The sequence below is a fragment of the Rattus norvegicus genome, chromosome 7, assembly GCF_036323735.1.
Source record: "Rattus norvegicus strain BN/NHsdMcwi chromosome 7, GRCr8, whole genome shotgun sequence".
Lineage (NCBI taxonomy): Eukaryota > Metazoa > Chordata > Mammalia > Rodentia > Muridae > Rattus > Rattus norvegicus.
The window spans coordinates 30,069,374-30,083,698 of NC_086025.1; the positions used below are offsets into that span (position 1 = coordinate 30,069,374).

The following is a 14,325-nucleotide window of genomic DNA, read 5'->3' on the forward strand; positions in this document are numbered from 1 at the left end:
CGAGGTGATGTCTCTTATTCCTTGAAGGAAGAATACCAGATATCATGATAATAGGACTCTTTCCAAAGTGCCCCCTTCTTTTGGTGACATAGAATAAGTAGTAATACTAATACTAGCCTTATTCAGGAAGCAGATATATATTTTTCTATTTAGGAGAATAAGTTTGTTTTTAAATATTCTGACAATTTTTTTTAGCTTTTATCGTGTGTGTGCGCAGGCGTGCGCATGTGTACATGTTGTGTACTCATGTATGATTTGCCTGTGCAGACCACAAAACAATCTTGGGTGCAGTTTCTCAGGCACGGCCCCCCCTTCCCCCCCTTTTTTTAAAGACCGATTCTCTCACTGACCTGGAACTATCCAGGGGACCCCAGATGGCTCTCCACCTCTCCAGTGCTGGGGTGCCAAGTCTGGGCTCTATGCTCAGTCTTTTCTTCTTAAAACATGTCTTCTGGGGGGTGAAACCCAGGTCCTCATTGCTTTCAAGGCTAGCACATTTTGGACAGAGCTATCTCTCCCAGTGAGTTTTTTTAATTTAGAAGTGTGACCCTGAGGATCCTTTCTTTTAAAAAATAAAATTAATATTGTTTGAATTTTTACTATATGCATCCATGCACTAAATCTTGATGGTCTGTAAGAAATCAATACATATGGAGAGTTTATCTTGACTCCAAGCCTTATTAGCCAGTGTTACAGAGCTGCAGGTGTATTCTTAGGCTGCGTAAGGACAAGCCCTACACTCGAAGGACACTGTATCTAAGTTTTATTTTATTCTAATTGATCACACTTAAACTTGACTTGTAGGCATATTGTGCAATTGGTATATATCTGAAAAGGGAGGGAGAAGAGTTTTTAAAAACACTTGGAGAAGGTGTTTAAATGGAGCCATCAAACCCAGTTTCAAAGTCTCAGATACCTAACAGGCAATCCGTGCTTTCATCCCAGCACTTGGAAGACTAAGGCAAGAACACTAAGAATTTGGGGTCAGCCTGGGCAATATCACTAGCAGGTTCCAGGTCAGGCCAACCTGGACTATTAGTGAGCGTTTAATGTCTCAACGCTCACACACACACACACACACACACACACACACACACACACACACACCCCACACATAAAAAGAGAGAATTCGTATTTACTCTGTATAGTTGCAAATGCCTATAAAGAAGGTAAATGTCACAGTTAAATAAAACCAGTGCTGGAGTAGAGGGGATTCTTATGATTCTTTTGTTTGTTGGGATGCTCAGAAGAAAAACTGCGTGGCCAATAGGCAGAGATTTCGCGGTGGAAGCAGGGCTCCTGGTAGGGTCCGAGTTGGGGCCCAGAGTCCCATCTGGTTCTGAATATCTCTCGGTCATTAGGTTTTGCACTGGGGTTTTATAGAGCGATCTCTTCATAGCTTTGCAGTGCTTTGTCTCTGGGCTAACAGGCCTCGGACTGCTGGGAGATTTTTATTTTGAGGAGGGGTGGATAGTGATGCTAATGTTTTTTGTCCTCACGCCCCCTGTTTTGCCATCCTCTTGCTTCCAGGCTGCCTGGGTTCATCCCTTCTCCTTAACAGGACCCTGTTCCGTTTGTCTTCTCATACACTGAGCCCCAGAAGAGCACCCTGCCCAGACACACTGAGATTGGAGGAGAGACTTAAATATGGCCCAGAGGCACTGGCGAATGAGGTCTTTGGTGTACAGACCTTTCGCCTTTCTGTTGTAGATATTAGCGGTCCTTTTAACATCCTTCCAAGTTGTCAGCAATGTTCTGCATTCAACTTGTCGATTTGTAGTTTGGGGAAACTGCTATCAGAATCCCGAGATTCATCCAGTCATCCCTGTAGTCCACGACACTTTGAAAGTTCTGAATCAGTTCTTGAAAATTTCATTACACGAAGTCATAATCAGCAATGTTCTCACCCCTGAACACATTTCCCGTATGTTGGTTAACTCTCCTGGATCCTTTCTTCAAAATGAAAATATAATTTGTAACAACCTATACTAGATAAGCACTTTTTTTTTTTAAAGACAGAGTCTCATGTAGACCTGGCTAGCCTCATACTTGCAATGTAGCCAAGGCTGGCCTTGAAAGCACGATCCTCTTGCCCATACTATCAAGGGCTAAGGTTACAGGTGGGAAACACTACATTGCCCCCAAACGTTTATTAGAACGCTCATTCCCCTTTTCTCTTGAGCTAGTCCACACCTAAAGAACTGATGGGGAGAGCACACATTCCTCTACAATCCTGGGAATCATTCTCATTTCGCAGCCTTTCTTCTCGGTCTCTATTCTTAGCTCGTAACAATAGTTTTGAGATAACTGTCAAAACATTTATTGCAAGTCTGACAAGTGTTTTCAGTTAGGAATAGCGAGCAATGTAAGAAAAAAAACCCATAATTGTGTCTTGCATAGTCTAAGTGTCTAGCTGCCGTCTGAGGAGCTTGCTGTTTTAATAAAGGAACGACAAGCCAGCTACAAAGCAATCAGGGAAGTACCCAGCAATGCTTTTGAAATTCATAACCAGGCTTGGATTAGCTCTGCCTGGACTTAACAGACTGACTCAGAGATTAATAGCAAATACTGTCTTTCTCTTCTTTCTCTTCCTTTTTTTTTTTTTTTCTTGGCCTGTTGGGCTGAGAGCTGTAGCCTGTTATGTTTTCCCTGTCATTCATTTAATAAAAAGAACAGTTGGGAGAAGCATTTTAGCAGCTTCATCAGAAGCATCATCTGTGAGAGCCGAAGAAGGCTCCAACGTGGCCAGTATTTGAAAGCTCACAGTTTGTTTTCTAAAGCTTTCTTCCCATGTCGTTTGCCACTTCCAGTACTGGCCAAAATAATAATTTTAACGCCTCCCAAGTGGATTATGCTAACCTCAACTCAGTTCCCTTTGAGAGAAACTTACATGTCTCCAGCTTGGTCATTATAAATAATATATCTACGTGTGCCCCCAAAGTTCTAATTGGCCCCCTCTGTAAGTGCTGACGATTTATAATGACTGAATGGTATCTATACAGCAGTTAACTTTCTGGAAAATATTCAAGGGCACACACTGAGTGCTGCAATACAAAATTGCATTCGACTTAACGTTTGCCAATTTCCTTGGATGTGTAAGCAGAACTATATTTTTCAGAGAAGTTACAGAAGTCCCAGGCTGAAGTGCTATTTAATCTCCTTCCATAAACACCAGCCCTGAGCTACAATTAGCTGCTTGTGGTTGCTGCTAAATTGCTCCCCATAAGATATTTCATAACCTTATGATTCCCCTGCACACTATACTCTGAAGAATGTGTGAGTGCACCTAGAACTCAGGCATTTTCTTTCTTATATCACTGCCCTAGACTGGGATGTTCTCAGACAGCTTGTTCCCTGATCGGAGATCCTGGTTTTTCAGGGTCCTTGAGTTCTGTCAGAACATCTTTTACACCCAAACCGGGTACATCTTCGGCGCCTGTAGGCAGCGGCTGTTAGCTGGGCTGCACCCCCATAAAGGCAGCAGAGACTTAGAGAACCCTTGGCACTTGGTGCGCATTCCGTGCCAGTCCCCCCCCTCCCGGGCAGAATTGGAGTGGGGGGGGGGTTCCTAACCCAGACCGTGGAACTCGCAGAGAATGGGTGCTGTGGAGTGGTGGTGGGGGAGGGGGAAGGATTGTTTTGCTGGGTGATTTTTGGAAAGTAGTGGCTCGCCTGTTTCGCGGGTTTTTAAGCCCCTTGGCATGCCCTGACCTGATCCGGAGGGTGTCAACCGCTCTCAGGAATGTTCCTGGAGAAGGTGGGAGACTGTTTCCGAGACGAGGCCCTTGGGTGCTGGAGGGCACCCGCGAGGTCAGGCGGGGAGATGCGCGCAGCGGGGGCGGCAGAGACCCCCCTCCCTGGGCGGCAGCGGCGACGACGACCGGACCCGCGCGTCTGCACCGCCCGGGCTGTCAAGCGCGGGGGGCGGGCGGGAGGAAGGGGTGGAGGTGCGAGGGGAGGAGGAGGGCTGGCACCGGAGCGCCGCGGTGTCGGTGCAATAAAAATGCATCCCATGGAACTGCCCATGGAGAAGGACGGGACCGAGCCTCGGCGACCACAGGAGGTGGGAAAAGCGGAGGAGGACAGCCGGGAGGCGGCAGCGGCTGAGAAGTGAAAGGTCTCGCAAAGTTCAGCGTCGGTTGCGGGCGCCGAGCCCCGGGCGAGTGGCGCACCCGCCCTCAGGGCCGCTCAGCCGGCAGCGGCCAGGCCGGCTATGATCCCGGGGCTCCCGCCGCTGCTGAACTGCCCGGGCCCCGCCAGGCCGGTGCGCGACGGTCACCCCGCCGCCTGGCGCGGCCCCGGTCCGCGACTCTGCACCCACGGTGCCCACTGAGCGAGCCTGGCGCCCTGGGAGGAGGAAGAACCACAGAGCCCCGGGTGCTCCGGAGGACCGCTGCCGCTTCATCCCACCGGCTCCCGCAGCTGCCCGGCCATGGGGAGCTGCGCACGGCTGCTGCTGCTCTGGGGCTGCTCCGCGGTGGCCGCAGGTGGGTGGTGACGCGGCCGGGCCCCCACCCCTCTTCCCTTGCTCCTGCCCCATCCACCCAAGCTCGGGGGTTGGGGGTTATAGGGGATCCCGGACAGGGAGCCCAGAGCTCGGTTACTGAGGATGAAGCCAGTGGCCATGTTCCGTCTCCTTTGCCCGCGACTCCGCAGTTTTAAACACTATTGATTTTTTTCCCCCTCCTGCAACTGAGATACACACGTCCTTGAATAACGAGATATCCTGGGTACGCCTTGCAGAAGATACAGAGAGATCAGGGTTTCTTTCTTGGGTTTGGCTTGGGGGGAAAAACTGCCTCTGCACTTGGTGAGGGGAACAAAGGACCCAGCTCGCCATCCCCGGGCTCTCCATGGCCTGAGGAGTGACGGGGAGGGGTGGCCCAGAGACCCTGGGCGTGCGTGGGCCGAGACCGCTCTCTCATTTAGAGCGATCGCCACCTTCCCGGATCTCATTCTGTGTACTTGAGAACCAGGTAGGGCCACCTGGGGTGAGGGTGAGCGCCCTCTTCCCGGGGCGTTGCCTGCAACGCAGTAGAACTCGAACTGGGACCATGGGGGGTGAGCACTCAGGTGGTGATTGCCCGGAGCTGGCTGACTGCCCCTGGGGAATCGGTACCCGGGCCGAAGCTCTGCAGGAGGTCGGAGGCGGGTCTGTTCCTTGGCTCAGTAACTGGACTACGGGCAACCGGCAGATACCCGTCTCCCTCCCGCTCCGGTCCTGGCTCTCTTGGACTGCCCTTAGGCCACGGGTTCCAGGCTTGCTGTGTCGGAGCCCCAGACCTCTCTGTTCTCTCCCTCCCTTCTCGCAGGCTACCTGGTTTTCAGCTGGGTTAAGTACAGCACAGTGGGGGTACTGGGGGAAAATTATGAGGATCTGATTTTATTCCCTCGCCCCCCCCCCACCCCCAGATGGACTTGACTTGCTCCAGAAAGGGGAGTGTAGGTTAGAGGAACCGACTGGAAGGTTCCAAGCACTGGGGCAAGCATTTCTTTAGTTGGATTGCTTTGCTTCCCCAAAGCTGCCAGCAACTAAGTCAAGGCTTAAGAGGCTGCGTCTTCCATCAGGGTGCAGCCTCTACAGTGTTTGCACTGATAACTATTTCTTATCAAATTATTAGTGGGTGGAAACTTTAAAATTATTCCTTACCCCCTCCCTCCAAGGATCTGTCAAACATCACACTGTTAAAGATCCCACTTGAATTCTTTGGGATCACACTCCTTACTGTGCACAAGTTCACCCCACCCCACCCCCACTTTTCATAAACCTTTCCCTTTTCAAGCCACACTATGACCAACAAAACCGAAAACAAACAAACAAACAAACAAGCCCAACCACCACGGGAGCAGTCAAGAGGTTGTAAATAAAGAGCACAGGTGAGTGTCGCAAGTCAACGATACTTGTACAGGCAGTATGCGACTTTTTCCCCTGAAACGCTTCCCAGGTGAGTCATAGGACACTGTGTGTGTTTCTGGCCACCGGCAGCTGCTGTGCCCGCTAATCAGAACAATGGCAAACAGAGCCCTGGCTTGGTGCACATTTTCATTTGACACGTTAAAAAAAAAATGCCGGAGGAAACCCTTTATTTTGGTTGCAAGCCTGTGTGAGGTGGTGATTGTCAGTGTGTGAAATCTCTCCTTCCCAGCCAAAGCTGTCATTTGGTTCCATCCAGTGCCCCTGTGATAACAGTTCAGAGGTTCCCTCTGGTAAACAGAAAACACCCAATTAGCCAGAATTTGGGGGTTGGTTTTCCTTTTCCTTCTTTTCCTCTGTGTTTTAATTTTTCTTAAATGGACAAGTCTTTGCTCAAGGTATTCATAATTAACACGACAAACCCAAATTAAAGGATTATGACAAGGAGTCAGAATGTGGATCTGTGGGTACCGTTTATCACTCTTAAGTGCTTTCGAAGCATGAAGGTGGGTTGGAAGTTGGGAGGCAGAGTATGTTTCTTTAAAAGGTGTTTCGTTCATGACCGTGGTTAGTGGTGCCATTCCTGTGCCAAACCAGCAACATTCACCAGCCAAGCAAACAGATAAGTTCTCTACACCACAGCCTGTCATAAGAAGAAGCACTTAAGAGGTCAAGAGTAGGTATAGTAAGCTTTCCTGTCGCTTGGTAGTTTGGAGGGTTGGGGTGTTCCCCCCTCCCATAGTTATATTTAGTTCATATTAGGCATGGGTATCATTTGAGAACCAGTGGTTTCTAGCTGTGCCACCCGAAATGAGGTCCTACTGTATATTTATTAACTATCTTGTGTTGATTTTCCTAGAGAATTTCCCCTTTACTGTATATAGATGCAGATGCGGCTATAGATACATAGATATAGATATATAGATATGTAACACACACACAAGGGAGATGGGAATATTGCTCGGTTGCTAAAACGCTTACCACACAAACATGAATCGCCAGATTCAACCCTTATCAACCACAGAAAATGCATAACCCCACACCAGAGAGGCAAAGACCAGTAGATTGTAGATCTCGCAGGCTAACCAGTCTAACCTATTTGTTTCAGGCCAGTGAGAGACCCTGTCTCAAAAACACAAGGTGGAAGGCTAGAGGGATGGCTCAGTGGTTAAGAGCCCTTGCTACTTTTTGCAGAGGTCAGGGAGGGGCTCTGTTCCCAGCATCGAAGTTCTAGTTATAACCATATGTAACTTCAGTGCCAAGGGATATAGTACCCTTTTCTCTCTTCTTCTTGCACCTGCACACATGTGATACATATGTGCGCGCTCGCGCGCACACACACACACAGAGACAGAGAGACAGAGACAGAGAGACAGAGAAACAAAGAGAGAGAGATCTAAAAGCAACAAGTTATGGAACCTTAGGAATAATACCCAAGGTATTCTGGCTTCCTCATGCACAGATGTGCACAGTCACACATTTATTTGCACTCACGAACACACAGACACACACAGACACACAGACACACAGACACACAGACACACAGACACACAGACACAGACACACACACACACACACACACACACACACACACACACACTGTATACACGAACCGCTGTGAATGCATGATAGCGTTCAGGGTCCCGTTTGCTAGATTCTTCTCTTCTTAGAAAAGCCCAAGGTCTTTGAAGGATGCCTTGACCTCGGTAGATGTACCAGGTACAAAACCACGCATTCCCATTTCTAGTGGGTTTGTCTTGAAGTGACATACGCTTTCCCCTCTTCAGGATTCAATGGAGTCTCTGGAGTGAATTCCCGCTGCGAGAAGGCCTGCAACCCTCGAATGGGAAACTTGGCTTTGGGAAGAAAACTCCAGGCGGACACTACCTGCGGGCAGAACGCCACCGAACTGTTCTGCTTCTACAGCGAGAATGCTGATCTCACTTGCCGGCAGCCCAAGTGTGATAAGTGCAACGGGGCCCATTCTCACCTGGCCCACCCACCCTCTGCAATGGCAGACTCGTCCTTCAGGTTTCCCCGGACATGGTGGCAGTCGGCAGAGGATGTGCACAGGGAAAAGATCCAGCTAGACCTGGAAGCAGAATTCTATTTTACTCACCTAATTATGGTGTTCAAGTCCCCCAGGCCTGCAGCCATGGTGCTGGACCGGTCCCAGGACTTTGGGAAGACTTGGAAACCTTACAAGTACTTTGCAACAAACTGTTCTGCTACGTTTGGCCTGGAAGATGATGTTGTCAAGAAGGGAGCTATTTGCACGTCGAGATACTCAAATCCTTTCCCATGTACTGGCGGAGAGGTAAGGACACCCGTTTAACTCTAGACCATAAGGGAAATGAGGTAGAAAAATGCTACCAGCCCACATTTTTTTTTAAAGCATGAAGCTATACTTGTAGCAACATGAATGAAATTAGAATTTTTCATGAGCTTCGTCATAAATTATTCCTCACTCTAGGACGTGGATGTGTGGTTGTGTTCAATCAGATTGCCCACTGGCTGGATTTCAGTCAGAATTCTAAGATTCTTGTTTTTCTGTGTATATAGGGAGGGCCGATACAAACCATCACTCTGCATGGATGTTTAAAGGCTGCTGGTTCCTCCAGCCGGCAGCTTGCTTATGAAGCACCTACTGGGATCCTGATATCTGTAACATAAAGAGGTAGTAAATAACCAAGCCAAGGAGAAAAAACATGCTCATCAAAAGATCCTGAGAGAAGGGCCGAGAAGATGACTTGCTTAATGAAGTGCTTCCCTCGAAAGCGATGACAGTCTTAGGTTAGAACCCCCACAAAAAAAAGTGGGTGCGAGGGTGCATGTTTGCAACCTCCGGGCAGGGGAGGTAGCAACAGGAGGACCTGTAGGGCTTGGTGGCCAGATGCTGTAACCAAACCAGTGAGCCACAGGTCCAATGGGAAACCCTGTCTCAAAAAATGAGGTAAAGTGCCTGAGAGCATGAGGATTTGAGGTCAGATCCTTGGTACCTATGTATAAAGTGTGATGGATCACAAGATCTGCTGCTCAGTTAGCTAATCTAACCAGTTAACACTCCAGGTTCAGTGAGAGGTACTGTCTCAAAAGAGAAGGCTGAGACTCAGAGGGAAGGACACGATGTCAACCTCTGGCCTCTGCATGTGTATAATGGACATAAATACATTACACATGCACACACACATGCACATGCTACATGTGCATTACACACATGCATACACATGCTACATATGCATTACATACATGCACCTACACATGCACATAGACATGCTACAAATGCACCACATACCACATACAGATTACACACATGAACACACATGTACATACATGCTACACATGCGTTACACACATGTACCTACACATGCACACACACATGCTATACAGACACTATACCCATGCACACAAATAAGGTATAGAAGTGATTGAGAAAGATGCCCACCACCAACCTCTGCCCTCCATGAGCCGGTATGCACATATATACATGCAGACTCACACTACACAGACATACAGGTACAACACACACACACACACACACACACACACACACACACACACACACACCATAGAGATTTGGCGTTAAGATGCCAAGAATGTATAGCAAGCAAAGGAAGATAATTCCTTTGAACACAAATATGGTTTGAGGCTCAGATACACATAATAATTCCAGTTAGGGATCCGGGTCTATCCTCTTTTTCTGGCTGTGTTCATTCTGTAAATCAGCCTTGCCAGCTACAGGTTCAATTCCTCTATATTTTCCTGGTTTTCATATTTTCCTTCCCCTGAGGGTGGGGAATAGATGTGTAGGCATACATTTTTTGCAACTTCCTTTTAATAAGGGTTCAACCTCTCCTCTGGCCCTCTACCCAGCAGAGGTGGTGGAGGAGAAAGTTAAGGTGTTGGGGAATAGACCTGTTCAACAATAGTTCTTTGGGGGCGAGCTTGATCTTCTTGGGCAGCCACTCAGTCCTGTAGCAAACACCAAATATGACTCAGCAGCTGCAGACCAGCCCTCTAGGCAGACAGACACCAGGCACGAACCAGCAGCTACAGTCCAGTCCTCTCAGCAAGCAGACACCAGGCAGCTGTAGTTCCAATTCTGAAGAAACTGCCAGGCTCACCAAGTGGTCTGAGGCAGGGCTACAGAAGTGGCAAGCTGCCTCAGGAACCTCACCACCTCAGGAACCTCACCAGCAGTTGTTGGGTGAGTTTCTCTCAATGGCAGCATTACCACAAGTTGAGCTCAACAAAGCTAGATAAGGCAAACCAATACCTTCGTGTCTTTATCGAAGAATAGTGAGGTGGAGCAAACCAAACTAAGGCTCAGTGCTCATCTCCCACTGTCTCTGGAGTCAGATTAATTCTCCTTCATCAGGAGTCCTTTCACCCGTGTCTGCTTCAGGAAGACAGTCTTTCACCTGCTTGCTTTAGTGAGACATCCTTTCACCTTTCCAAAGAAACCAGAAGTCACTACCTCACAGGTCTTCTTAGCTTTCATAGAGGCAGCCAGGCAGATTCTCCCTAGTATATGAACGTAAACGACTGGACATGAGCAGATGAAGAGATTCAAATGCTTTCGATCACAAGATGAAGAAATACTGATTCAGAAACAGCAAAGAGGGCTGGAGAGTTGGCTCCGCACTGGCTGCACTTCCAGAGGTCCTGGTTCCATCCCAAGCATCCACTTGGTGGTTCACGACCCTCTGTAACCCCGGTACTCAGGGATGCAATGCCATCTTCTGGCTTCTGTGGACATCAGGAAAACACATGGTGCACAGACATACATGCAGGCAAAACACTCATACACATAGAACAAAAATTAAAGACGGAAAATGTTGAGGGAAGACAGAGACAGAGACAGAGGAGGGTGTCAGGGTTCTGATGCTGATAGCTACCATGAATGCAAAGGCTAGATAAGTAAGTTGCAGCCAGGGGTTATTTTTATGTAAACCCCTGACATCAGGCATTTACTGATGTCTGTAGACATTTTGGCCCTATGAGGAGTGCCGAATGGCGTTGATCCCGTGGGTGGAAACCAGGGACAGAGCCACAGTGCACAGTGCACAGGACAGCATTCCCCACTCCTTCCCTGACAGAGTTATCTAGCCCAAGATGTCAACACTACCCTGGTTGAGAAATGGGAACTAGGGTTGAGCATACAACCAATACTCATGACACAGGCTACAGGCACTGAGATAAGCTCGCTTACATTTATTTAGCTACTCCGAGGTTTCCCAGATACCAGCACCTAACAGACATTTATAGAGGCCCTCCTGCCTGTCAAGCGCTGTTCTCAGTGCACCTGGTTCTGACTTTGGGTAGGTAGAGGGTCGGCTTACCAGGGGCATGATGCAAGGTTTAGGTTGAGAGTTATCTCTTCTCTTGAGTCCCTCTGACACATGGGGTCCTCACTGCCGGTTTCTATGGCTTCGCCCCCAGAACACTCCAGAACAGTGCTACTGGAACCAGAGCCCAGAAGGACATGGCTTTGCCACTATTTCCGTTCTCCTTGATAATTCTTAAAGCTCACTTAACATCGTAAGCCTTTTAATAGGCTGTCGTGGTGGACAATTTAAAAAGATATCGGGGCAGGAAAGAGAGAGATAAGTTGGACTCATTGTTTTCTCACGCGGAGAACACTTTGTGTTAAAAACAAGCAAATGGTTTGAACTCTCAAACTGCCTTGGTATTGGTCCACAGGCTCATGTCGCCTACCTACATCTCGGGGCTACTGGGCCACGCATATCTACAAAGAAGCAAAATCAGTGTGGGAAACCAGACGGCAGGGGACTGCAGCCTCACACTATTACCCTGGTTAAGTACAGTGACTCCACGATTACTCAGAGATGACCAGCAGTTACCTGAGCTGTACTAGAAGTGCAAACTGAATTGCTGGATAGCTCAGCCTATGGAGGGCTTGTCTTCCAAGCACAAGGACCTGTTTTTCATCCCAGAACTCATGTTAAAAAACAAACAAACAAACAAACAAACAATTGCTGGGCATGGTGCTTCATACTTGAAATTCCTGCTCTGAGAGAGGCAGATCTTGAGGGCTCTCTGACCAAACAACCTAGCCTACCTGTGTGGTGAACTCCAGGTCCCATTTAAGAAAATTAATGAAGAAACAGGCAGATAGCCCCTGAGGAACAATACATAAGCTTGTCTGCTGGCGCCCACAAATGTACAAGGTGTATTTAAACACAGCTGTGCACATGCACATGTTCATGAGTAATACTAAATATTGTCACCAACGCTTATTATCAAATTTCGAGCAGAGACTACAGTTTTTCTTATCAGTTATTTCAATGGATAAGATACACTTGGTAGGGGCTGGGGATTTAGCTCAGTGGTAGAGCGCTTACCTAGGAAGAGCAAGGCCCTGGGTTCGGTCCCCAGCTCCGAAAAAAAGAACCAAAAAAAAAAAAAAAAAAAGATACACTTGGTAAAGGTATTTCAGTTGAGCTTGCCATTTTGGAGGACTTGGGTCTTATTGGTGAGGAGAGCATGTGTTCAGCTCGGCGCCCCCTAGAGGGTTATTTACAACAGTAAACATCTGCTGGGGTTTGCAGTTTGCAGGAACAGACATTTGGTTTATAGTTCTGGAGGTTGCAAATTCCAGCGTCCTAACAAAGTAAAGGGCCTCCCATGTTTTGACAAAACAGCTTGGCTACCTACTGTCTCTCTATTCTTATAAAACGGCTAGCTCCGTCACCCTAATGTAACCCCAGGTCCTGATTAAAGTCCCTACCGCCGAATGCTATCAACATACGAACTTGGAGCTTAAGTTTCCAACGCATGAAATTTTGATGAGCAAAATCAAACAACTGCCACTGGCTTGAGCAAAGCCAAACACCTGTAAGCACAGATATATACTATCCTTTGCCTTGTACACAAGCGAGGGAAGAAGGAATACGGTATTCAGTTCAATCCGTCTGGCCACGGGCCCTCTTTTTGCATGGCTCCAATTGCGGTCTGCCACGGCGCTCGAGCTGGACATGGGAAATCCCGCAATGGAGGGACCATGGGTTGCCAAAGTCCCAGTGGGAGGCACAGACAAGTCTGGGGCTCAGGTGGTTTGATTTCAAGACTCTGTCAACTGGGGGCTTAGTCAATTTGACAGAGCAGTCGATAATAACAACCTCGGAGGTGATGATGATGGGTTAATTAGGCTCTTTCAGGATGAGAAGAGGGCCCCTTACATCACCCCTGGGAACAGAAAATGTAGGGAAGGGAAGAGAGTCCCCCCAGTCTTCCAGGCTTCCTAGAAGTGGAATTTCGATCCTGTGAACTCTAAGCAACGGCGTAGAGAATATCTGTGTCTCTGGGAAGTAACCGTTGCTCACCCCCCCTCCCCCGATCCACTGACTACTTACTAAAAGAATTCCACACAAAACGGATCACAACCAACCGAATCACATAGTAGGCTCTTTTTTCCCCTTCAGAGCATAATAAATATATCACCCTCAGCAGTAAGAGAAGGCAGGAGCAGGAGGAGGACCCCGATCTCTGAGGAAGTCCTTGAATAGACAACGGCACTAAGAAGTGTTGGGATTGTGTCAGTCTTATTGATGACCATTTCTTTGGCCCAGAAGACACAGCTTTGATCCTGTAGATGCTCAATAAATACGTAGCTAGAATGAAAGGAGGGGTGGGTGATGTAACAAACTAGGAAAGAGTAGGAAAATTCTCCTAAATTGAAAGTAAAGGAGAAATTAGTGAGGCTTAAGAGGGGGGTGAGAGGCAGAAGTTCCCAGTGACACAGACAAACTAAGTTCTCAGTAAGAGAAGACCAACGTAGGCAGGGACAATTACTAAGGATGCTAGTGTCCACCCACACAGTCATTTAAATAGCTTCTGAGCATTTGTGTGTCAGGGCACATTCTAGATTCTGAAAACGCAGCAGTAAATGGGACATAGGATTTCCCTGTCCTGATGAAAACTTAGGTTCTAACACAGCAGGAAGTGGGCTGGGGTTGGGGAGTGGAGAATGAATTACATGCACCATACATATACCAGCTTGTGATAGCTACTGAGGAGAAAATCAAACATGAGAAATGATGTCAATAAGGCAGTACCATTTTCAAAAATTACAAATTTAAAAATTCTGGAGAGTTTTCATGAGTAAACCACATCTGTATCTTTAGGTCATCTCTCTTTCTCTCCCCCCCAACATGCTTGTGTACATGCATGCATGTGTACATGTGCGTGTGTGCATGTGTGTAGCATGTGCATGTGTGTTTGTGTGTATGCACATGTCTGCACATGTATGCAAAGGCCAGAGCAGGACATTGGCTATCTTCCAACATCACCCCACCTTGTGTTTTGAGAAAGATTCTCCCATTGAGACCATTGCTTACTGGTCAGGCAAGAGCCCCAGGGATCCACCTGCCTCCACCTTACCAGGACTG

General features: G+C 47.9%; 1 protein-coding gene across 1 annotated transcript in view; it reads left to right on the top strand.

Moving 5' to 3' along the window:
- Nucleotides 1-4,263: 4,263 nt before the first annotated feature.
- Nucleotides 4,264-14,325, top strand: part of Ntn4 (netrin 4) — a 113,771-nt gene continuing 103,709 nt past the window's right edge. The window contains exons 1-2 of the mRNA NM_001106780.1: nt 4,264-4,487; nt 7,702-8,231. Coding sequence (NP_001100250.1) covers nt 4,433-4,487; nt 7,702-8,231 — 585 coding nt within the window. The 5' untranslated portion in view covers nt 4,264-4,432. The remainder of the gene's footprint in view (nt 4,488-7,701; nt 8,232-14,325) is intronic.